We start from the raw sequence: 25,831 nt of genomic DNA on the forward strand, positions 1-25,831 counted from the left end.
TGCAGGAAAAAGTGGTGACCACTTAAAACTGCACGCTTGTTTAAAAGCAAATACACGTACTTTAAAAATGAGGTTTAAGAGATAAATAACCAACGGGTCCAAGCAAGCAAGTAGTTTGATTTGCTTGGAAGTAGTCCTCCACTTAATGTAATGGCCCATCTGTCAAGATGCACCCTGTTGAGCATAGTTCCGACTTTTTATGTTTATGTTTTTGAATCTACTTTTACATCCCTATCAGTAAAATCAAATACACTGACAGCATTTCTAGTCAAAGGCAAAACATATCAGTGGAAAACATAACATGGCAGCTGCAGGAAAACTCCAGGAGAGATGGAGGCAACCAGAAAGCTCTGCAGGTGCATGGGCTTTGCATTACCACATGACCAGCTTTGCTGATTTTACAGGTATGAGATAAACACAGTACCAATACCGCATCTAAAATATTTCTTTCTAGTCTGACAAAACATGTGGAGTGTATGGCTATAAAATTCACTTTAAAATGTTTCAAACTGCATACAAATAAATATTTACATGTGCATATATACATAGTGCCAAACAGTATGCAGTACTCTCTTCTGCTTTTACCACATAAACGTCATGGAAAGAGAAGTAATTTTAAGTGTTGCAGAATTACAGGGAGCTCTCTCTTGTCTTGTCAGAGCTAAGGAAAGCTGCCATTATATGGCATTACACAGGCCACCCGAGCTGCAGTACTGGAGCCAGCAGAACCACCCACCCCCCCCCCCCCACACCCCCCCACTCCCCCCCCACCCCCAGGCTGCATTTCTGTGCTTGTATCTGTGAGTTCACAGACAGAATTAAAATCACTTAGCTAATCACACTTGTAAATCAGATCCTACAGATGTCTAAGGGCCATAAACTTTGCTAGCAAAGCCACTGACTCAATCTCTGGCTCTAAAGCTAAGGTAAGTTTTGGCTGTTTCTCATACATTATTAAACGACCAATTAGGAATCAGTGAAAAACCTGTACGATGCAAATGCTTAGTTGTCCATGTCAGCCTAGACCCACACCAAGTAATGGAATTTTTATATCAAGGTACCAAAAAAATTGCAGTTCTCAGCTTTTTTGCTACTTGCTCTCTTCAACCCCTGTGCTAATATGCAATTATTGATTGCTTAAGGTACAAACGCTGATAACCCGAAGTTGTGACATCCCTCCAGGATGTCAACACACCACTGCCCTGAGGACGTACTGGCTTTGGCGGCCTGGGCTTCTCAGGAAGGAGAGACTTCTTAGCAATTCACCAGGTGCAGAGATCTGCAGCTGCAGCTCAGGGGTAGCTGCCCTGGCCCACAGGTAATAGGTGGCAAACACGCAATGAGAAACTGATGCCCCGTGGGGGGGATTTCAGCAGATACACTAAACAGCAGTTCAGAAACCTAACTTGTGCTTTGCCTCTATCACTAGATTTTAGACTTTTTTTCCTGCTTTCCCCTAATTGCACAGTTGTGGTTATGTAGTAGTATTATACTAACTGAATAATAAAAAGCAATTGCAAAAATAGCAAAAAAGGAAAAAAAAATTTCCCACATCTTTCCACTTCAAAAGCATCGCTGCCAATGTTGCCTAGTAACAACAGCAGATTTCCTTACGAGCTTCTTGGCTGTAATCCTTATTTATACAAACTACCGCAAGTGGAGTCCATGCCATTCTGAAAGCTCCAGCAAATTCGGGTCTCAAGAAAAAGCCCGAGGCGAGACGCACACTGACCCACGGGCGCCGGACGCTGCCAGCCCTGCAAGGGGCCAGGCTACGAGCGAGTGTACTGCACCGTGCTGTATTTGGTGACCCTGGAAGACTTGCTCAGCGTGGCGCTGGCAGGAGGCGGCCCCTCCAAGTTGGAGCCCGCCTGGTTAAGCAGGGAGTCTGTGATCAACACGTGCTCTTGCCTTCCCGAGCCGGCACCCGCCGCCTGTTCGGCTCTGCTCTGCATCCCCGCGGTTGTCACCGCCCTTTCGTTCACCACCACGCCGCGCCCCTCTGCCAAAGCGGGGAAGCTGAGCGAGCCCTGCTCTGCAGCAGGCACAAGCACCCTCTCCCGCTCCCTCACCACGACGTACTGGGAGTCGGGGAGATCCTGAACTGTCAGGGCTCCTGGCCCGGTGCCCTCCGACTTCACCATCCTCTCCGTAACCACCACATTGCTTCCGTGCGGCAAGTGGGGGATTTCCACCATACCCTGCAAGCTCGACGCGGGTGCCAGCACTCTCTCTGTCACCACTACGTTCTCCTTAAACTGGGGGTCTAGAAAGACAGCGGCTGAGCGGACAGGAGCCCCCGCAGAGTAGGACGTTTCCGTCACCGTGAAATTGGTCTCCGTGTGGGCCGCGGGAAGGGGCCGGGTGTCGCGCTGCCCAGAGTGGGATGCAAAGGTTGTTTCCGTGACCACCTCCTCAGACACGGTGTCTTCTCCTGCGCCACCGCCCACGTGCGCCGGGGGGTCAGGCTGGAAGCGGCTGCCCGAGGCAAAGGCTTGTTCGGAGCTGGAAGCATTTTGCTGATCTAAGAACCACGACTTTGCGTCATTAAGACCAAAACCTGATTCATTCCTGGAGCTACTGTCTTTCATGTTGATGTGTCTGCCTATGCATATTTCTGCTAGAGTCTTAAATTTGTCTCCTAAATCATCAAGGAAGTGGTCATCAAGATCACCCTCAATAAAGCTGCAGCAGCCGATGGAGCCGTGGGGGGAGCCTGACTCTCCCTGGGAATAAACTAGGAGACAGTCATTTGCAGCTTGGACTTCATCTTCATCGGCAAAAGAGACAGCTTTCTACAGACAGAAAACAAAAGCCAGCAAAAGTTCATTAATGTCACCTCTAAACTTAATAAATCTGAAAATCAGGAATGCTTCATCAAAAAGGTTAAAATAAGAAAATTTAACTGAACCCACAGAAACCGTCAACCAACCAAGGGCAGTACCTAAAAGTGCTTTTTGCTTTTTTGAAGTTAGTCTAATTTGACAGTACACTTGATGAGAAGAAAAATCTGAAATTAGATTGAAAACCTTGGGTACTATCACCACCTGCTGCTATTCCTACCAGGAACTGTGCCATTTATGATACTGCTCCACTCTCACAAACATACTGCCTTTATTTTGGTTCAGTGAATGAACTTCACCTGGAACTAGATGTTTGTGGGAGAGTGCCAAAACCATGCTTAACATTTAAACATACATTTAATGAGTACATGCTGACATGTCATCACCTGCCATGGCCCTTTTCACTAGCATAGCCTGCAGGATCACACCCAAGGAACCCAACAGCAAACAAATCACAAAGTTAAATGGCTCGATAAGTATGGGAACATAGTCCAGCATATAAATTTTTAGGCTCTGTGCAGGCCACTTTGCAACAAGGAGGGCTCATGGGTTCTGACTATAGCAATTCCAGGGCCAGCTCAGTCTGAAAGCAGCGTCTGCAATGGAGCTGCTGCCAATGCTAGCACAAATATCCGTGTACATGCTTGCACCAGCTCCAGTTTCATGAGTGAAGACAGACAAATCCTCTGGGCCTGCTGAACCAGCTTTACCTAATACGGTTGCTGGCTTGTACTCAGAACCACTTTTCTGCCACATTTGAAGTTCTGGAGTGCATATTAGCTCAGGCATCTGTTTAATGTGGTATATATCCAGACCCAAATTGACTCTGTATGTTTATCTGCGTGTGATCCTGGAAGTAGGCACATTACCTGAGATGCTTCTACAAAAATCAGCACGCATCTGAAACTATTTGATTTGGTAACTTGCCTGGATGTTTGTTTTTTTTTTTTCCTTTCCCGTAATCTGAGATATTTTAGCCTCCCAGAAGTTGTAAAGGTTACTCCAGTATGACCTTTATGAAGCCCTCCTGCAGGACTTCAGCAGGCAGCTATGCTTAAAGTATGTCTTAATACTAGGAAGCGCAAAGAGCGGAAGGAAAGCAGAATTGCTACTGTTGCATCTGTTCACCCAGAAGACCAGTAGCTAGAGCACTCAGGAGACATACAAGTGTCTTAAGCTCAAATCCGTCCCTGGCCTGAGGTGGTGACTCAAAGCTGCACAGCTACTCCCCTGCAGAACCAGCCAGCTGTAGGGTGTGAAGATGTTTTATTTGTACAGGTGATGGAAAATCCATACACTCCCTGGCATACGGAAGTGAAACTTCCACCATAAGGAGCTCACCAGCCTAAGGACTAATGATGTGCATTACACAAAGAGGAATAGCTGCAATGAATAGGAATAGCCTATTGGTCAATGGTTAGGTCATAAAAAAAAAAAGTCAGAAATGTGGATTGCAACATGTGCCTCATACACTTCTGATGAACGGCCCTTTACCCAGGGTATTGGGCAAAGAGACACGTCCAGCCCACTTACTTCATCAGCTACTTTGAAAATGCAGACCCACCCTCTACTGTTTGACATCTATGGCTTATCTTTCAAAAACCTGCTCCATGATAAAGTTTGTAGCTGTGACTCATTATGAGTCATAGGTACGTCCCTACAGGCCAGTTTAATGTGCTTAAGTCCCTGAGTTTTGTATCAGGTAGTCTTTCTCATGGCTTCTCCCTGGGCAAGGGGTTCCTTGGTCATTGCTGAATATTCTGGATCCCATTCCCTAGTACCTCCCTTGAGAGAAGGGTCTCCTCGTGGGAGACCTCATAAGCACCCAGTACTACAAGACTGAGCATTGTCATGCTCTAAGTCCCACATGTAAGCCTAATCCAAAAATCCTTAATGCCCCCTACTCCACATGCACACAACATTAGCCATTGTATCAGGACTGTTTATATATACATATCTACTCATCTGTGTTTGTAATAACATGAACAGCATTTCACAATGCTAAGTGTAAATATAAAAATACTGTTATTCGCGGGTCATATGCTTACATCATTGAAGTAGTCTCTTAAAAATTCTTCATTCATGGCTCCTGCTGCTCCCACCGTGACTCCTCCTGCACCCATCACTGTCTTGCCTTCTACACCTGCCATGCCTTCAGCTCCTCCAGCTGCCATGGCTCCATATTCAGCACTAGAAAGGAGATGTCTTTGCTCTTCCCATCTTTCCTTGGTAATAGTGTTGCGATGCTCTCTTACATGAGAGGCAGAGCTGCCTCCTCCTGCTGTAGCTTCCTCTCCGCTCATTCCTGCTGCTGCTGCCGCTGCTGTTGCTGCTCCGCTGGTCGCTCCTCTCGAGTTCCCCAGTGCAGTGGGTGGGTTGAGGCTTAGCACTGGCTACATAAATAACACAAATTAGGATATGACATGAAAGCCGCGCTGTCTAGCACATGGAACTCACCAAACCAGCAGCAGGGCTGGGTGGGACCTGGGAGGGTGCCGTCTTATGACTTGTTCGAATTCGCACTTATACATGTTGCTGCAAAGAGTAAAGGGCCTCCTGAAATAGGGTGCAGCTTTCACAACTGTGGCGGATCATGGAAATGTTTTTGTAGTTCATTGTTTTCTTGAAACTCAAAGGGTTGGGAGTTAAAGTGGGGGGGAAAAAAAACCCCACCAAAAAAAGGCTTGCAAAACTCCAGGGAGCTCAGCTGTTCCATGACAGACTGCCCAGCCTTCCCCAGACACAAAGCGGGGGAGTGTGCACTGCCTGCTGCCTCTATGGTACTGGCCTGGTCCCTTCTTCTTTTCTAGCAGTTTGGCTTCCCTGTTAATTGTCTTTTATCAAGAATTCGGTGTGAGCATTGGCCCTAAATCAAAGTCTTTTACCTTACTTCTGTTTCTTTGTTATTGTGCAGAAGCATGCCAGTGTCATGCCCTTTTTTTTTTTTGAAAACTGGGCTTTATAGCATAACAAGAAAGGGAAAACTTCTCTTGGCATTCACTGTTCCCTCTGCAGATTTGCACCTTCTTTTCTTTTTTTTTTTTAAAGAATTGACTCTGTTTAAGGCGGCAAATACACAGGGAAGTAATTTAAAATGCAACCTGAAACTTTAAACTAGAAGCTAAGCTTTATAACCCATTCTTTTGCTGCTTTACCATGCTCCCGAAGGGCTGCAGAACATTCCAGGCTTCCAGGGAGAAGCATTCCAAATGCAAATGCTTCAATCTTTACAGCATCAGTGCTTTTCCCACACTCCTATCACCTGCTCAGATACCATCAACATTTGCTTGATTGCTTCTCTTTTACTTGGGATTTAAACACCACGGGTGGTGTTTCTAGAGCTGCTGGTGGAAGTCATCTTCCAGGCATCCTTCACTGAGCCTCACAGGGTTAATTTTAATTAATGTTCATGTGCGGTTAAAATCTGCTGTACAGCCCTGAAACATCAGCCCATAATGTGGAAGAGACGCCAAGTGCCAAACTGAACACTTGGACAGAAATCAAAGAGAAATGCTATTAGGGATACATGCCTTCTCCTCGGGAGCTGCCCCTTCGCTGTTCCACTGACGCAACATCGCTTCGCTGTAGTCTGGTATCGCAGCAAATCCTTTCGCTCCTGAGCCGCAGGGACACAGCAGCAGTAACAGTGGAATAACTATGGCGAAATAGAAATTTGCCATTAACTATGTGATGATTAGGGTCAAAGCATGCTAACAGCCAGTACCGAAGTTTGGCCAGCTCTCATACCGAAATGTATCTTTAGTAAGCTAGCGATCAGTATGAGGGCTGATAAAAAACTGAAGACACGTTCCCAAATATTCAAGGTATTTCCTAGAAACATATGCCAGGATAGTTTCCTAGAGAGTAAACTGACAACCTGTCAGGGCCTCAGTCCTGCAGATGATCGCGCGTGCATATAGCTATACTTCTGCTGAAGATCTCATATACCAAAACCAAGCCCTAAATATCACTGTACAACCTCAGCATTTCTCACTCCTGTTCTTTTACTACTAGGTAACGACATGGCGTCATGTAAATTCCACCTCACCACTGCTGTGACACGTCTAGAGCATTGCCTGGGGAACTCAAAACAATCCAGTTTCAGGAGCAGAGCATATTCGTGTGGCATGAACTTTGTTTTGCCACAGCTATATTGCTACTAGTACAAGCAATAAACTATTGCCATTTTAAATGCAGCACTGGTACACATGGCAATACCCTGACTACAAGCACTCTTCTCTTATTTTTGAGCTGGTACTTTGCCTTCCCAAAGTAACAGTGTCACGTGCTGCTCAGACCCGAGTACCAGGCACCAGACCCGAGTCTGCAGTGGGGGAGAAGCAAGTGGAGAGCGCGCTGCGGTTTGAGTGGGAAGGGTCAGGGTTCACATGGGGGAGGTGCAGGAAATGCCAAAATGATTCCTTACTGCTTCCCCACCTGTTATTTACAGCGCCATAAACAAATATTAAAGTTGTATACACTAATTTTAAAATGCACAGCTTGAAATCCTTTGAGGGTGAAATGCTGATGTTACCAAAATTAGTTGGGCATTTGCCATGACTTCACACAGACTAGGGAGTTTACACGGAGTATATCAAGATGATAAAACCTGTGAGCCAGACTGTTTCTTTCCTGATGCCTTGCAGACCATATTTACAGTGCTTCTGAGATAATATGAAACAATTACTTACGCAGCAAAAGTAAAAACGCTAAGACGATTAGTGCAACTGCTCCTGGTCCCAGGCCCACTGACTTGGCGCCAATAACTTTCTCTTTGCATATACCGTCGTCCGCACACTTACAAACAGTCAGTTGCAGAGACTGCGCTTGAGCACAGCTGAACCCTTGGAAATCCTGTATTAGGATGGGAACTTCAGTTCTGCCCGGCTTCAGGTTTTGTGGTACCAGCTGTATGCTGGTGCCTGAGGCAGAAGGGGGGGGATTAAAGAAAAAGAAAAGACAAACAAGAAATGAGTGGAGAGAAAGCTGACTCCTGTAAACTAAGGGAAATAAAACCTTCACAGCCCCCCAACAAGCCCCCTCCAGTTAAGTTCAGCCAATGCAATGGAATTAAGTTTAATTAGCTGCTGCTACAGCATATGTGCTCTCATTTTTATCAAGTAATTCATGTTGGTAACAAAGCAGCCATGCTCACTAGCAGTCTCAGGTAACTGCAAAGAGTTTCACACCAGCAGAGACATATTATAGAACACAGCCCAACTGCTTGTATAGTGTTAACCTTCATGTCATCTGGATAGCCAAAGGCTGAATTAACAAAAAACCAACTTAAGTCTTTAGGAGATTAACCTGTTGTAGGTCACAGGCAGAGACCAGGGAGCCAGCATGCCACCTGCTCCCGTGGCATGTCACATCAGGGACACAACTAGGGAAGAGATACCCAGATGATGTTCCCAGCTGCAGAACACCACCCTATTTGGAAAAGCTGTGACCCCTACAATTACTGCTAGTCTGGCTGCAAGTGGGGTGAGGAAAAGTAGGAAGATTCCTTCTTGGTCCTAAATCTGGCCATTAGGATGAACTCTGCTGATTGCTTTGCTATGTTATGCTGTAGGATTAAGGAGGACAGAATAATGAGTCTGGGAAGAAAAAGTGTTTTCTGGTGCCTTCAATCTACCTGAAGCATTTCCTTCAAGCATTTCCTAGGCTTATATGAATAGAAGTGTAAGAAGAACATGTTCATCTCATTTTGAAATACCCAATATTTATGATTTATGACTTATTTTTGTTCCTACTGTGCTAGACAATCTTAGATTGTAAGGGGATTGTATTTCCCCTTTTCAAGGCCCACAACACAGACAGATTTATTTGTTTATAAGTTAGAGCAACTGCAGCTATTAACACAACCATATCTCCAAGCTCAATTTTAACACAAAGCGTCCTTGATCACTGCATGCTTTTCGTGGGAAGATGGGAATGGCTTGATGCCAGCACTACCCATGACATCCTGGTCACCACACATGGGTCATCAAGCTAGGCAAAGATGGTCCAACTGAGGGAAGGCGACAAGCCCCAGAAGACATGACTGTGCTTTTATAGCCATTAGAGAGAAGGGAGCAGAACGCCTGACTCCATATATTTTTTGGTCTGGATCAGCCAAACTGTCAGTTTGACCGGAATTAACAAATTACAACACTAGGACTCCAAAGAACTGAAAATAATAAAAAATATATTTTCTTACCATTTCTGGATGCAATTATCCATTTTTTTGCTGTCCCTTCTGGCTTATCAATGACAGTAAAGCTGAAGGGATCACTGTTTGGGTAACCATCCAAATCATTAGCTGTAACATCAACTAATTTTGCATCTGAACACACAGTCTGCACAGGGTTCACAATAACTGGGCAGTTATCATTCTCATCTTTAACTTGAATAATGACTGTGCCGGTGGCTGTTTTCTTAGGAAAATCTAAGATTTTAAAATATGAAAAATTAAATTGATTTGAAAAGTGCAAAAATTTCATCTTAAATAAAAAAACCTTAATATTTTCCAAAACACAAACATTTCTGAAATAAGTTAAAACAGCTCTCCCTGGAGCTTACAGGAGCAATATTTTATTCCTAATGTTAAACGTATTGATAAAGTTCTTCTGAAGGCAAGTTGTTTTACTATTTTGACTTAAAACCCCTCCCACGTACTTCCTGTGTATGGTTACACAATAACATGCAGATTGTAAAAGAATTTTAATTAGATATGCAAGAAGTTCAGGGAGGCTTTCTGGTTTATCATTCAAGAAAACTTAGGACTCTGAAGTCTGCTGATTAGCATACTGAGAAACTGGCAATTTCCACCTTGACAAGGGATGTTCCTATCAGACTTGGTCTTTGCAAAACTTTTACAAAAAGTTCACCTCCATCTATCAAAGAAGAGAAACGGGCACCTCAGGAACCCATTCCAAGGTTCACCCTAGTTCAATGAGTTGCCCGTGTCTCTTCTCCAAGTACAGAGCCTATGGGAAACTGCACCTAACTTTTAGGCAGTTAAACATAGGGAGGTTAAACCAACTATAGTTATAGAAAGGCAAACTAAACCCTAAACAAACCAATTTGTGTGAAAACAAAACCCTCTCACTTACCAGTAGTTACACCCAACATGGTGATAGTGTAGGTACCATTCACTATATGAGACGATTCGTAATCCAGTTCTTTGGCAAGTCGGATTTCACCTGTGACTGAGTCTATTGTGATCCAGTTTGCTGTATCTCTTCCTTTCATGTATCTGATTAAAATTGCATATAAAGATATAATGAGGAAAACAACCATCAGCGGAAAAAGTGGCTTCTTTTATAAAGAGTAAACATTATGTTTACTCTTCGTTTAAAGCAGAGACCAAATCCCTAGGTCTGAGGTCTCACGCTCCTGCCACTGGAATTGGTTTCAACTCTAAACCTAAGATTGTAAACCCACCCTGAATGTCGAAACCTGCTTTTCTCTCTAGAGCCAGGATTTCGTTGTGGAGGCATTATAAAAAGTAGACACAGGGAGCGAGACTGCAGCAGGAGAGGGAGCTGCGCTGCTGGTCATCGTCCTCCTCCCCTCCATCCCTGCTCCCAGCAAAAGCTGGACAGCAGCCACCCGGGAGAGACTCTACCGCAGGCGTGGGGGAGAGGGGTCCCCCCCGGGTACGCACCTCTGCTGGTCTGCACCGTTTGTAAAAGGTGGTGGATCAACAGCATTTTAGCTGAAGAGCTATGATTCAAAATCCAAACGCACACACGCAGATTTATCTACTTTACACCCCTTCTGTCCAATTGCTAGACGTTTCTGTGTATTTTTTCTTACTAACGTTTCTGCAAACGATGAAGTCAGACGAGTAAATCTACTCTCAAAAGTACACAGGCATGACAAACAGTGTGCAAGCACGGACAATTTCAGCACACACACTCATGTCTCACCATGTATTACCAAACAAGTAAGATTTTCAAGTCAGCTATTTTTTGCATAATAGAATATTGAAGATGATGATGTTGTTTTAGGTGTGAATTATGCGTAGGAGAAAATGATTGCCTCTGAAGTTATTTCAGTTCAATATACACATTTTTACAGTAAGATGCACTTTCTGACATACTCAGTTATGATGGTTATAAAAAGATTCTTACGTAACGCGCTCTGCTATTTTTCCAGTGTCTTCATCATAGGCTTGATACTGTCCAATAACCTGTCTTATCTGCAGTTTCTCACTTGCTTCAATAATTTTTGTGCCACCAGGGAATACAAGGCCTTCCCGCACATTAATCACATTAATTTTGATTGGGATCGTTTGTGCTTTATAACTGTGTTTAATTGACTTGTGGAACTCTGCTTTGTTTGTAACAACAATGCTCAGGTTTAGGCTTTGCATTTTTTCATAATCCAGTTCCTAGAGCAATAAAAAAAAAAAAATCACTCAGAATTTCACAGAATCTGGTATCTAGACAACATTCATACATTAAATAATACTATTTAAATAATACTGTGGCATCCTTATTTAAATAATAAGGATGCTACAGTGCAAAGAACTGTTGGTTAACATGTTACTCTCAATACATAATGCTTCAACTCTTTAAAAGTACGTAAGGAAGATTACTCTTCTTATTTTTAATGGATGGCACCACAGGTATGTCTTTATATTATTGAATTTAAACTAATTTAAGGTAGATGCAATGAGTCCTACCCATATATTCTGTCTTTACTTTCAGTGAATCACTGCTCACTATTACTTGGCTCTTCCAATTTTTTTTTTTTAAAAACCAATTCATCTACTTAATAATGCTTATCAATTTTTTAAAATTATCAGTTTTCAGATAAGGAAACCAGAGCAGAAAAAAAAAAAGAAAAAAGTACTTAGGGCACTATGCATCTTCAGTTCTTGGGGACTGAAGGGGAGTGAAATTCATAGAATAGAAATTTCAGTTTATGGAAAATATTTTCATAATTTCAATTTATGGAAATTCATAAAATAGTCTGTAGCCCATGGCTCATGGAGTAGGTGTTGCCTGCAACGTTATCTATGGCCATGCAAAATAAAGAAATTTAAACTAAGACCAGCAAGGAGAGCAAAAATATGGGAAAGTTCACAGCGTATGTGTTCACACTGTTGCCCAACAACAAGGAAAGTTTGGAGACTCCTGCCCCACTAGATATATTTGAGATCACACAGAATGGAAATGGTAAACCTCGACAAAATTATTATTTTGCATGGAATTAGTGAATAGACCAACAAAGAATATGCCAAAGGAGGACTGTCCACCATGTAAATTTACAGTTTACATACCGACTGAATATAAATATTTTTGATGTCATCTTAAAGGGAATAAATTACTCTAATATTTACAGAAGACTCTCTAAAGAATATACTAACCTTCACAAGAGTCAAAATTCCTTCATTTGTTTGGTTATCTGTTACTAGATGAAAAAAGCCGCCTTCATTACCAAAAATAAATGAAAAGTTTGCCAGCCAGTTATCAGAAAACTCTTCATCTTTGTCAAATACTTTTATTCGCAGAATTTCCACATTTGCTCTGTTTTCTTCAACGCTTCCTTCAAACTGCAATTGAAAAACACCCTTCTTTAAGAACATGTCATGATTTAGCTCATGTAACCAGCGCAAGAAAGTATTAATTCCAGTGCAACCTCGTATTAAGCAATGGGATACTGGCAGGTGTAGGAACATGCCAAATATTGCGATAAATGTACTTACCGCACGACTTTCAACCACAGGCAGATTGTCATTGACATCCAAAATCTTGATTTCTAAAGAACATGTTGCAGCATTCCCACCTAATTCACCACCACGGTCTTTTGCTTCCACCATCAAAGAATAGCTACTTTGTGTCTGCCACGATAAGAAAAAAAGTGTTTAAACCAGGCCAAAAATTTTACCTTTGCTGTATATCTCTATTACATTTTGGTAATCCCTCTTGTGGCCAATTATAACTCCTCTTCTCTCTAGCTAGTAGTAAACCTCACACACAACTACCTTGACAGGCTCTGCTGGAGTAGAACTGAGGCTTTGAAAAGGATTTGGGACTTTTGCATCTCCCCCACAAAGAGTTATTCTGTACCTACATGGCAAATGAAAAAATTTCAGTGGCCACAAACAGGGACAGGACCAGTGATACCTGCATGTCAGGACAGGGCTAGAGGCAGAGGGGTTGCTTTCAGCCGCAGAGCTAACATCCAGATCACCATCTGCTGGCCAGTGAAAATTCATGCAAGCACAAGTGAAGCTGCTGGTAGTATGTGGCTTTCAATGCTCTTTCACAGCAGCACCCATCCTAACCCACCCTTGCACCGTGATTTGCATAGCAGCCTACGAAAATCTAAATGCAGGCAGCAGCTTTGCAGATGGTGATCTGGGTTGTCTTTGCCATGGGCTCTCCAGCACGGAGAAATGATGCCTTGCTTCACGTAACTGCTGCCCTGGCTGCATGGGAGGGACAGAAAGCAACAGCCATGGGGCTGGTGCTGTGCTGGAGAGGTGACAGGGGAATACCACCTTGATCCTGTCACCACCGCCTCCCCACCCAGTCCCTGAAAAACATGCATCAGCCAGACAAGGCTTTAATCCTAAGGGAGGTGACGGAAGGTAAGAGGGCCAGCTCTCCAACCCAGCAGGTAGAGCTGAAGGTGACACCACAGGCATCAGAAGACTGACGTTAATAGATTAAAAATGGGAGGGTTTTTACCTCTCTGTCAAGGTTTATTTTTGCTACTCGAACCTCGCCAGTATCCTTATCCATACTAAAAGCAGAGCCAGGGCTTTGGGAAATGATCCTGAAAGCAATTTTGGAATTTAGGTTATTTGGTTCATCTGCATCTGTTGCATTTATCCTCATTACAATTGTACCTAGAAAAAAACAAACAAAATATAATGTTTACACTGCCATGCACTGCCAAGTATTTTTACTGTAATGTCACAGATTAAGAGACCGTTGTCAGATGCACTGCACAATTTTCTGATGCTCTTGCCTTTATTTATTTAATGAATAGAGCTGAAGAAGCGTTCCTAAAATCCAAATAGTACATGTTAACAGTATATCCTCTAGCAAACAAAACGACTGTATCCACACATCTCTAACTCTCAGAATTCAATGCACCAGAATCACAGAACAGGTTAAATTCTCTCAAAAATTCTGACAGAAAACTGTAGATATCATACAGAGAAGAAAGAAAAAGTTTTTGAATAACGAGCTGCCATTTCCCTCACACATTATTCTAAAGGGAGCACTACTAACTCCTCTACCTGAATGTTACTAAAACAATTGCTCTGTATTTATGCCCTCCAACAGCGTCACTCAAAATACATAGCGGTCCCCATGGTGCAATCCCCTTATACCTCATGGCACAGGATTTTGTGCTCTGGGAAAGGCTGTACCTCAGCACCCAGTGCCTGAGTTTGAACATTAGCGGGAATTCAGGCAAAGAAGCAATTACCATATGGCTGCTACTGACTTGAAAGACAGCTGAGGGAACTCGATACCTCACCCAAGTGGATGTTCAATAATTTGTTTCTTCAGATTATTGTGTCATTGAAAGGGACACAATGTCAGGTACTTATTAAGTTGTTTTACTCCAGCTTTTCTTATCTTCTGGGAAATAATCTGTTGCTCTTATGTTTACTGACACCAATAGGAAAACTGCCACTAACTTGTTCTTTGAGGGTTAGGTCACGGCTCTATGCGCTTAACAGAGAAGTACCTCTCCAGCCCACTGATAAAGCTGGGCTTTTCACGAGCATGGCAGAGTGGAGCCCCTCCCAAACGGGCTGGGATTGCTCGGCCAGAAGGTAGACTGCATTCCCCCTGCAACTCCTGCTGAAGGACTCTGGTCCTTGGATTTGTGGTAGCTTTGACACCAAACCAAAGATGCCGTAAGAGGAAGTGTTGTTCTCTGTTGCCTTTATGTGGATGCTTTCCCGTCATCGCACCACAGCTTAGCCCTGAATAAAAACTTGCATTCACACGTGGATAACCTGGCCTACACAAGCAAGAGAATGCATCCTTGTTACGGCAGATACGCTGCTGCAGAGTATATTCACTTGTGCCCTTGCATGTGTTGGGAAAAGCTAAATGAAAAAAAACAATTTAAAAAATAGTGTTACCTGTTTCACTTAATTCTTCAATTGAACCAACAAAAACTTCATGTGAAAACACTGGAAAATTGTCATTTATATCCACGATTTTAATTGGGAGGTCTATTGGCTCTTCCAGTTTTGCTCCAGTCTTATCTAGCGCATGACCTCTGAGCTGGTTATACAGACAGAAACAATAAGCAAATACAATGAATGACTGTGATATATATAAATATATATGCAAAATACAAATATATAGAAATATATAGAATATATATAAGAAAATGTAAGCATTATATAATAAATATGCTTATACATATAAGCATACATACACTCACAAATATCCAGAAACTGGATTAAAACTAATCGAAGCAAACACATTTGAAAAAAATAAATAAAAAATGGATAGAAGGGCAGCTATAAGGAAAAAGCTACTATTCAACTTACAAGTAGCATTGGAGTCTTTTCTCTGTCAACCCTTCCTGTTATGTTCAGGTCTCCAGTCTTTCCATTGATAACAAATAATCCATAGGGAGGTTCTGTAACTCCTTGACCAGATATAGTGTAAGTCACCACTACCCCTGTATCTTCAAGATCAGAATGTATCTAGCAGGAATATAACAGATTAGATAGCGTTCAGTAAATAAAACCACATTTAAAAATTCAAATTTTTGCGATTTTTGTAATGAACAAACAAAAATAAATATTAAACACATATTTTCCTGCACTCCTTTGAGTGTGGAGATATTGAGATGAATGCAGGAAGAGTTACATGTTCTGCCTGAGGATCTCGTGCAGGGAGATGAGGAACACGATGGGCAGCACAACAGTTGGGAACCGTGGAGTGCAGAGGTCTGTAGAAGAAAATTGGGTCTGCTTGGACAAAGAGAGTGGGGTAGGATACAAGTGCAAGGAAAGGCTGGAAAACCACCGTGATAAGGTGAAAAGCTGGAGTAAGGGAAGAAGAAGGAAACTGGCTGATCAAACGGATGGGGGCAAATAAAATGTGGAGAAAGACCAAAGAAAACGAAAAAAAGAGAGTCTAGAACAATGAGTTGAGCAGGGGAGATTGAAGTTACTTGAGCAAAGCCTGGAAATAAAATATGACAACTTTTTAAGAGAGATTAGACCTAAGCTAGCCAGTGTGACCAAGACTGAGGAAGTGATAGGGTGGAGGAAGAAAGGTCAGACCTGGAGAGGAACAGGTAGAAAAGGCTGCATAGACTAGAGATTATACCCTTCCTCTGCTGTCAGCAAAGATCTGAAACATCTGGAAAAGCACGTGTGCATTGTGCCAGCATCACCATCAAGGGACAGCCCAAGCAGAGGGTAACAGCCTGCTACCATCTGCAGTTACTTTATAGGCAGAAGTGACAGGTGTGGTGAATTCAGGTTTCAAAACTGATGTTGAACCAAGTGCACATCACTCTTGCACAAAGGATAACACCTTGGTTATTTTTAGCTTTGTTTCCTGAAAAATCAGGCATACGTAATCATGCTCCACGTACACCCTTCTTCCCAATCACCACCAGCAGTTTTAGGACCCACTTGCCAAGTTCAACAACTGCTGAATGGGGTGGTGGAGTGAAAAACTCAAAGATACTGCATTCCCAAAAGTTTTATGAAAACTGGTGCCTGGGAAAAGATTACAGACTGAGCCAAATCAGGCTGCAAGAGTAACTCATCTGCTGAAAGAAGGAAACAGAAGGAAATGTGCCAATCTTCAACTGACATTCGATAATCCTTTAAAACTCAAGAAATATTTGTGCATGTGTTTAGGGCAGTCACCCCTTATTTTACATTTTCATCTCTGGTTTTATGTGTATTCTGTACTTATCTCTTTTCTAGGCTTACTCTAGCAATTGGATTCTTATAGGAATTGTCCTCCTCTTCCCGTATGAAAGCTGGAGGGACTGTCCATTCTCGCTTCTGTCTCACTAGGCTGTTGGGATGAGACAACATGCCACTCCTGCCATTTCGATTATAAACCTGTGAAAAAACAAGGTTCAATGTCAGCATTACATTTAGCCATTTCAGACGAATGCTTTATTGCTGCTGTAGCCCAGACTTCTGAATGGCTAGTAACTTTGAAATCATGGAGCAGCATTAGCCTTCTCAGCCACAACCTAAGAGCTATATGTTACTCAAGTTGTTTGAAGAGGAAAACTACACTAGTCTTTTCATCAAGACAGAATTAGGTAAGACAGGCTTTAAATACGTGACCAAGATCCCATGACCAGGGGTTGGTGGAAATATACCTGTTCTGAAAGACTTAAGTGCTTGTCATCAGATGTGGGAAGAAGTTTGGCACTAAGGCTGTTTTAAACCACCATTTCTGCCTTATTACCCTGTTTACCATCCCACCAACACTGCCTCATACTCAGCCTTCTCTCTGATACAGAATACATGAAACGGGAGGCCTCTACTCAACCATTCACTGCCTCTGCTATCCTTGCTCAACTGCCCCTCATTCTCGCTCTGCAAGACACCCTTCGTCCTTCTGTGCAGCTTAGTCCCTACTGTGTCTGTTGGCTTCCAGATTAACATCTGGAAATGTTTCGACAATTAACATCTTCCATGAAATGATTTCATTTACAGAGAGTTAAAAAAAGACATCTACAAACTTAGTATTTTAGGGGAAGTTTGTCAAAGCTGAACGCCACTTAGGCTGATGGATGTAAGAATTTATTCACTTACATTTCAGCTTTCATTTCATTTCATTCATTACACAGCTTTCACGTTTCAGAAAATGGTAAAAAGCAAGGTATTTATCAGCTGAAATAAGGCACACTTTTGACACTTCGCTCAGAGAACCCTTCTTCAGGCACTGATAAAGAAAAGCAGTTTTCCATTATTTCCTACCTTCACATGGAGTCCATTTCCATAATTCAAACAGATCTGCAATGGAAGTTATGATAATCATTATTCATTCTATGTCACTTTAGCAGTATTAAAACTTAACTGACATTACTTCCATCATAAGAACAGCAAAGCCATAAGGAAGTGGGCATCTGACCTCTAACAATTAATATTTATTATTTACCCATGGCTTCTGGAAAATTTACCCATAACCATTCATATCTAAAACATACACTATAACTATATAATTATTAAGTTTTGCACTTTGCTCCCAGCAGGAAACAGATAATAAGCAATTAAACTTTATTTTTTTTAAATAAATGAAGACTTTATAGTCGTTTTTAAACAACGGCCATTTTTTAGTGCTGAATAATGCTTCAGTATTCCAAAACGATGGGAATTTGCCATTGATTGAAGTAAGTGTTGGTTGCCAGCAGCATCCTGGAGAAGCTCCCTCTTCTGGGCATATCATGGATTATACATGTGGTGGGTTACCAACCACATCAGAACACAAAACAGGTTAAATAACGTTTAAAAGCAAGGACTAATCAAAACATCTGCTGAAGTGTAACCGACAGAAGCAGCCAGACCTTACTGGGAGGATAAATGGCATCCACACTCCCCTTACTTTTCTATGAACAGGCTGTTTCTATGAACAGGCTGCCCAGGGAAGTGGTTGAGTCACCATCCCTGGAAGTATTTGAAAGACGTGTAGATGAGGCGCTTAGGGACATGGTGTAGTGGGCATGGTGTGCTGGGTTGACGGTTGGACTCGATGATCTTAGAGGTCTTTTCCAACCTTAATGATTCTATGATTCTACTTAAACAAGGCTGAGACATGTGCATGCTAGCAAGCAAACCACGCTTGCTCTGACAAAACCTTACATGCCAACATCCAGTATTGGGACTGCCCATCTCTTCATGCACCAGGATAGCTATGTATGCCCTTAAACATCTCTGTTAGGTGCCTCATCCTAGCTGGAAGGAACTGGACCCTCAACCAAATTACCAGAGACCCTGTGTTTACGCCCACTCTGCAGGCACGAAAGACTCCACAAGTACAAAAACCCTCAAACAGTGCAAAAATGTAGGCATTGGAAACAACAACAAAAAAAGTAGGTTATTACAACATGTGACACCAACAAATAGAGCTTTTGAGCTTTGCATAGAGAAGAGAATACTTTTATTGTTCTCAGCACTATTACATCTACCTACATTTTGCATCTTAGTTTTGTTCTTTTTTTTTTAATACTAATGCCTAAGGCAAAGCAGGCTCAGAAAAGGTGATTTCCTACTGAAGTAAGTCAGGGAGTATTTCTTTATGTTCTCTTTGACTGGTTTCTAGACTGTTGACTGGGCTCTCCCTATTCATCCCTCTGACTCAGCCTTGATTGCTGCATTGATGACAGCTTTTTTTTTTTTAAAAGATGGTATCTCTTCCCCACACAATGCAGCAATGCAGTGGACGGTGTTGAGCAATGTAGCAGACTGCTGTTTCGACTTGCACAACAAAACTGTTTTTCAAATGGCAATTTTCCCAATGTATATATTCTGAAGACAAAAATCAGTAAGCACTAAGTTCCCCAACGGATATGCATTGTGAGGGCTACAGGATCTTACATCTTAGACCAAGTTGCTTTCATGAATATTCTTAATCTTATTTGTTTTTATTAGTTATATGGATTTTTAAAATTTATTTTTATGATTAATGAGATTGTAAGAGTGACAGGAGAATTTTGGTTTATAGTCAAGGTTTTCCAACAGAAGCTGCAACTCTTTTGGAAGGTGAATGGTTGTCAAGATGTGAAGGTCCTTGTTTGTTCTTACTGGTAAACTGAAGGGAAAAGTGTTTCTGTCTCAATACTGAGTGGAGACAAGAGGCACAAGGTGAGAAGCTTCTTTGTATTGGAAATCTGAGAACCACACTATAAACAAAAGTGTCTGAAGTTCAAGAATAAGCAGGTCTTCCACTGAGATGCGTATCAAGAAAGTGGAGAAAATCCCATTTGTCATTACAAATAGGAAATCTTTCATTAAGGTAACTAAAAGTAAAAATCAATTTGTTTGCAAATGCTGCAAAGCAGCCTCAAAACATTCTGTTTTATTGCTAAGACAGTAAAAAATACTTTTCCTTTTGTACTTTTCAATCTGTAGTCCATGGGCAATCTCAGAAGGGACTTTAAGATACCAATAAAAGCTGTTTAAGAATGGCAATTTTATTTATGAGATGCATAAATACATCTGGAACAAATATATAAAGGGATCCTACATTTTTATTGAAAATTTTGAAAAGGGGAAAAACACTTTTCAATGAAATTTTTTGCAAGAAAAAGTGAAAAGTCACAAACCCAACAGGTGTTGAATTCTGAATTTCCCTTTTTTTTTAATATCTTAGAGCTGTCTTCTATTAAACGGCTTAGTAAGAGTAGGAAAGCCCTGTCTGTCATTTGATGTCGATCATAGTCTTGGCACAAAAAATAGACAGCTACTGATGACATCTGTTGATGACACAGAGCTGAGAAGGCATTGTCAGAAGAAAATGGGATGGTTACCAGAAAATGAGGTGGAAAACCCAAGGCCTGAAGTAATAGAAATGGAATGAAATACTACAGGAAAGCAGAGTAGGCGAGAGTGCAGGGGAAAGAAGGGAGTGACTGCTGTGTATAGGGAGTGCAAGGCTGCTCTTGCCCAAATCCATGTTCATGTATAGTCAGGAAGTGACTAAAGGACAGATTTTGAACACACAGCTTAGTTTTATAATGTAAAGATGCAGACTGAGCAAGCAAGAAGGTATGTGTCCATATTTGCTACACTATGAAAAGTAAGTCCTAGAAATGTGGTGTTTCATGTATGCTGTGTGTCGGAAGATTTGGATCTCGCACCTCCTGTGAGTCAGTTTGGTGTTGAAGAGGATGGGCAAGTGGAGATCCTCCACACTTAGAGAAGCAGGCTGAAGAGACCATCTATGGTTATCTACTAGTCCATCTTCTGGCCCTGGGGCAAGACCACACTAAGTGCTTCCTGACAACTGTTTACCCTGTTCTTAAAAGGGAGTGATGGAGGTCCCACAGCCTCACTAGCTAACCTAAGGCCATGCCTAGCTAACCTTACAGATGAAAAAGTCTTTGTTAATTTTTATCCTAATTTTATTATCCTAATTTTTAGCTCTTTGCAAGTTGATCATATTGCTGTTTGGATGAGATTCAGTTTCAGATTAAGGCACAAAAATTTACATGTCTAAATGAATGCTAAGTGCCTAAACTTCTGTTATACTCAACAGAAATATAGCCAATACAGACAAGGACATCAGCGAGCAGTTCAATTCACCCCAAAGCCGGCCCACATCTGCTATTTCTCTCTGGACTCCACTGACTGTAGCTATGTCTACTTTGTAAGGCCAATGTGAGAGGATTTGTAGAGCAAAGCAGTTGCTACTGAGAACCCAACACTACACAACCCACATTTTGTGGTTGTTACTTCAGACTAGAATTAGCCTGGTCCCACAGACCAAACACCCACGAGCAGATGGATGCATGTCCCAATGCAGTTTCACTCAGGAGGGATCAGATTCACACACTCTGGAGATTTGCTTAGAAAGCACAATTTGATCCAACCAAATAGGTGCACTCTGCATCCACTGCATCTCCATTTACCATAACAGAAACTCAAACACCTATATTGAAATGTCTTGACCTCAAACCGAATCTCCCTCTTTGCCACGTTGATAATGCTCTCATCGAACAGTGTAATTCCCTTTCCTTCACAATCACCCTTCATGTATCTGAAAAGTTATCATGCATCTTACTCCCTTTTTCTTCTCAGTTCCCAGTTCCTTAATCTCACTTCAAGAATCATAAAACTGGACTTCCTGAATTTAGATTGCATTTTTTGCTTTCTGCTAGTCTCTCCTGGGCAGATTCACTTTATTCTGAAGTCTGATGTCCAAAATAATACACCACTTTAGTTCAATAGGATGGATACACTACTAGATCTTATGTACTTCTCACCTGCTTTCATACCTCACCATAGCGCTGGTTTTTCCCCCTTTTTTGGAACAATATTAAGTTGTTGAATCAATGCACAGATGCTTGTAAATATTTTTACCATGTTTCAACATGTTACTGGCAATAGAAGCTAGGCTGCTTTGAATTATCTTACCTTTGCTCCTTCCAAAACTAAGCATCATGTTTGTTTCATTTTTTTAAATTGAACTTGTTTCTATTAATTTTGACAAGTAATTGCTACGGGCTCTGACATTATAGTAGCGATGGACTGAATTTCATCATACCCAGCCCAAGTCTAACATCCCAAACATCAAGGAAGTACAATCTGAGAAGACGTTCAGAGAAAAAATAAGTTTTGCTACTCGCATAGTAAGATTCATACATCTGTCAACTCTTCTTTCACTTAAATGTAGGAAGGGTTCTAAGATTCCCTCTCTTGAAGACATGATGTCCGCCCCCTTCAGAAATGACCGAGAAACTCCCAGTCTAATAATCCTCGACAGCCGTGCCTGCTCGGCAGGCCCACGGCTCTGGGTGTGTGCCCTGGACACACGCCAAATCAAGCCCAACCCTATGGATGCACTACCATCCCGTATCCCTGGAAAAGAGTGGGACATGATAAAAGCTGCCGTGACCTCTCCGACGTACCCAGGGATGAAGATACAGGGATGCAGCCCGCAGGCAGGGAGGGAGCGCAGATGACCAAGAGATACTTTGAGGAAGAACTCACAGCTCTCGATGCTTCTAAGGTAGAAGATGCTTTGGGAGGACACTACTTTTAGACTGGTTTTGTTTTTCAGTAGTTTTTTAAGGTTTTGAAGTTATCAGTGCCATCTTTGCATGTCATAAGATATAAATGACCCTAATCTGATGCTCTCAAACAAGCAACTGGACTTTCCGCCACATGAATGGCTTTGTCCAGATTAGGAAAAAAAAAACCAAACCAAAAAACCAACCAAATAAAAAAGGCAAAATCCAGCAGTGTCCCTCTCTCTCTCCCAACATCAACCAACTACGACAGCTTTATTTGCTCTTAATATTCTATCCGACAATGAGGCATTTAGCCACCAAACTGAGTTCACTCAGTATACCGTACCCTGCCCCAGCTTTAGCTGAGACTGAGGACGATGAAGATAGATTGAAAAAAATAATTTTTCTCTTTTCTTCAGGCAAACCCAACAGCATCCTGAGGCAGTGCCAAGCCCACCAAAACGGACGACAGTGTGGCTTCAGGTATTACAGAAAGAATCAGTGAAAACTTTTGTACAAGCAGCACTCCGCATGTTTCCCATTGCTCTTTCGGGCAAAACGAGGATAAAACATTTTCCAACCAAACCGTAACTCCCAGCTTGCTACAGAGAACAGGCTTAACTGTTGCTGGCTGACTTGTGGCCAACCACAAGTCTACATTAAAGTTATCAGGCAATAGGTCTCCAGCTAACAAATCTGATTTTGCAGGATCTCGAGCTCAGGCAGCAAGGTCCCGATCTACAGCACCTGCCAGTCTGACCACGCAACAAGCCGTTACTGAACCCTGCTCAGCTCCCCAGCAGCTCCCCGGCGCAGCCCATGGCCTGGCCTCCACCCTTGCCTTCGTCTGAGCGGTGGCGACCCGACGTCCGCAGGCATTTTGCCAGCCTGGAAAGGTGAAGTGCTAAAGAACAATGCCGCAGACATGAAGGAGAGCTTCCTGTAAAGCATCTAGAAACGGCTAGAAAGCATCATTCCAAATCAAACAAACCAGGAGTTTTGGTCTCAGTTTGTTCTGAAATACTCCCTGCTTTTAGCCTGAAAGGGTATTTCATAGGATGGACGGTCTAAAGGCTGATGACTAAGAAAGAGTGAGGGCAGGGAAGGAGAAAGCCTGAAGTGTCCTGGATCGTTAAGAATTTGGTATCACTTCTCTAAGGCAATAAAGACTTCCGTTAAATCATACTTTATGATCCATCTTCCATCCTGGCACTCCTCCTTCAAAAACGTAATGCAATTTATTAATAGAGATAACATGCTGAACATGAAGACGGCAACAATATAAACTCTTCACTACGTTCCTGTTCCTCCTGGCGTCTCAAAAAAACCCACCCACTCGAGACACCGTTCCTACCAGGTTTTTCTGCCTTCACCTGCTTTCGGACAGCAATCGGCGATTGCTTTTATCTACTTTCCAAAGAACGGGAGAAAACCCGTTCCCAGCCACAAGCAGCCGGCGGCGGGAGGGCTGCCAACCCCCGACGGGGAGAGCTCTCCCCCGCGGCTGCACACCAGCCCCCCGCGGCGCCGGGGACGGGCGGTGCCGCCGCCGCCGCTCCCCGCGCAGCGCCCGCGGGGCGCCCCCGCGCCTCCCTCCCGCACAGCTCCGCGCAACGCCGCGCAAAGTCCCCCGCCTGCCCGCCGCAAAGCAGCGCCTTCCCCCCGCCCCGGTACCGGGGGACCCCCGCGGCCGGGCGCGCCCCGGACTCACCAGCAGCGCCAGCAGCCGCACCGCCGCGGCGGGGCTCCGCGACATGGCCGCCGTCTCCTCCGCGCTCTGCCGGGGACGGGGTCACCTCCTCGGGCCGCCCGCGAGGGGAAATGGAGGCGGCCCGTCGAGGGGCGCACAAGTAGCCGGGGGTGGGTGGAGTGTGCCGGGCGGGGAGCCGCGCCGCGCCGCGCCGGGAGGGGGCAGGTGGCGCCCGGCCCGCCCCGGCCCCGGCCCCGCCCGGCCCCGGCCCGCCCTGGGGGTGCCCGGCCCGCGGCGGGGGGCCATGTCCGCCGCCCCGCCGAGCTCCGCCCGCGGGAGCCCGCGGAGGCTGCTGAGGGCCGCGGCGGTGCCGCCGGCGCAGCCCGTCGGGCGGGCGGCCGCCATTTCCCGAGGGCTTTCAAAGTTTGGTTTTTATTCCCCGCGCCCGCCCTCCGCCGAGAGAAGCGAGCTGGAGCGTGTGGGAGGCATGCAAAGCAACTGTGACAACAAAACGATAAATTAACGAGTAATTGATAGGGGGGAATACAGTCTCATGGGAAAATAAAATTGTGAGTTGTTTTAGTGTAACCTTCCCTGTAATCTTCTTTTTAATACGCTCCGAGCCATATCCTTCCTACTCTTATCTGGCTGAGATCTTTCCTGGATACACCTGATTAATTGATGCTTACGAAGGCATAACTGATTCTTCATGATGGCGAAACAATTAAATATACTTCCCGTACATCCTCTCTTCTTTGAGGCACTTACCTAATTAATCTTTCTAAGATCACACTCAGTTGTCGTAAATAATTCTGAAGCGGCTGGTTATGATAACTAATGTGTGATACTACTAGGGCTCAGCGAGGGAACCAGCCTTATGGGAGTTTTCCAGTTACATTATGTCCCCTTATTACTGTTGTAACAGCGTACGATAAATTCACATTGCGTGTGACGTCGGTTTCAACAACTGTAATTTACATGGGGATCACAATTTTACCTCACAATTTATTCTGCAGTTATGTATATCTATTTGTATTATTTACTTAGAGTATCACAATTTGCTGATACCCTTGCATTAATATAGTTTTCTTAATTTAAAGAAAACAAAAGGCAGAAACAAAGAAACCAATATACATGAAATTCACAGTATTAAGGGTTTCCATATTCTTTCTTGGTTCTGTTGCTGAGTGACTGCGCTGGACTGATCACTTCATAACCGAACAGAAACATGTACGTTTGCACAAGAATCCACCCTGAGATCCTCTGAGGATCTCAAGGGCAGGGGTGCTGTTTGGTACAGGTTTAACAGCCAATGGAGTTAGTGCAGCTGATGTTAGTAAGAGTAGTGTGAAATTCTCTTTTAGTAATTCCTGTTTGAGATAAATGAGGCAGAGCATGTCTTGGAGAGTATTACACTACTTTTTATTTGGTGATTTAGAAGTAGATTCCGATTCTAGCTGTATATTACATTTCCTAGCCTGATGGTTAAGCGTAACTTGAAAGTATTTCTTTACATCAAAAGGCTGCAAGAGGAGAACCTTGATTTGCGACTTTCTTCTTAATCTGGAAGTCAAGCTCCCTGGAATTCTGAAAAAGTTTTTGGTTGCCTATCCAA

General features: G+C 43.2%; 1 protein-coding gene across 1 annotated transcript; it reads right to left on the bottom strand.

Moving 5' to 3' along the window:
• Positions 1-1,772: 1,772 nt before the first annotated feature.
• DSG2 (desmoglein 2) lies at positions 1,773-24,282 on the bottom strand. Its single transcript, XM_075141928.1, has 15 exons — positions 24,238-24,282; positions 17,776-17,811; positions 16,768-16,902; positions 15,361-15,519; positions 14,944-15,088; positions 13,529-13,689; positions 12,541-12,675; positions 12,202-12,387; positions 10,961-11,220; positions 9,938-10,080; positions 9,043-9,270; positions 7,535-7,765; positions 6,374-6,498; positions 4,892-5,236; positions 1,773-2,795 (listed from the first exon to the last, which is right to left on the bottom strand). The coding sequence occupies exons 1-15, from the start codon at positions 24,280-24,282 to the stop codon at positions 1,773-1,775; spliced, it is 3,357 nt and encodes a 1,118-aa protein (XP_074998029.1).
• Between the last annotated feature and the right edge of the window lie 1,549 nt (positions 24,283-25,831).

Source organism: Calonectris borealis, chromosome 2 (genome assembly GCF_964195595.1).
Source record: "Calonectris borealis chromosome 2, bCalBor7.hap1.2, whole genome shotgun sequence".
NCBI classification, from domain to species: Eukaryota; Metazoa; Chordata; class Aves; order Procellariiformes; family Procellariidae; genus Calonectris; species Calonectris borealis.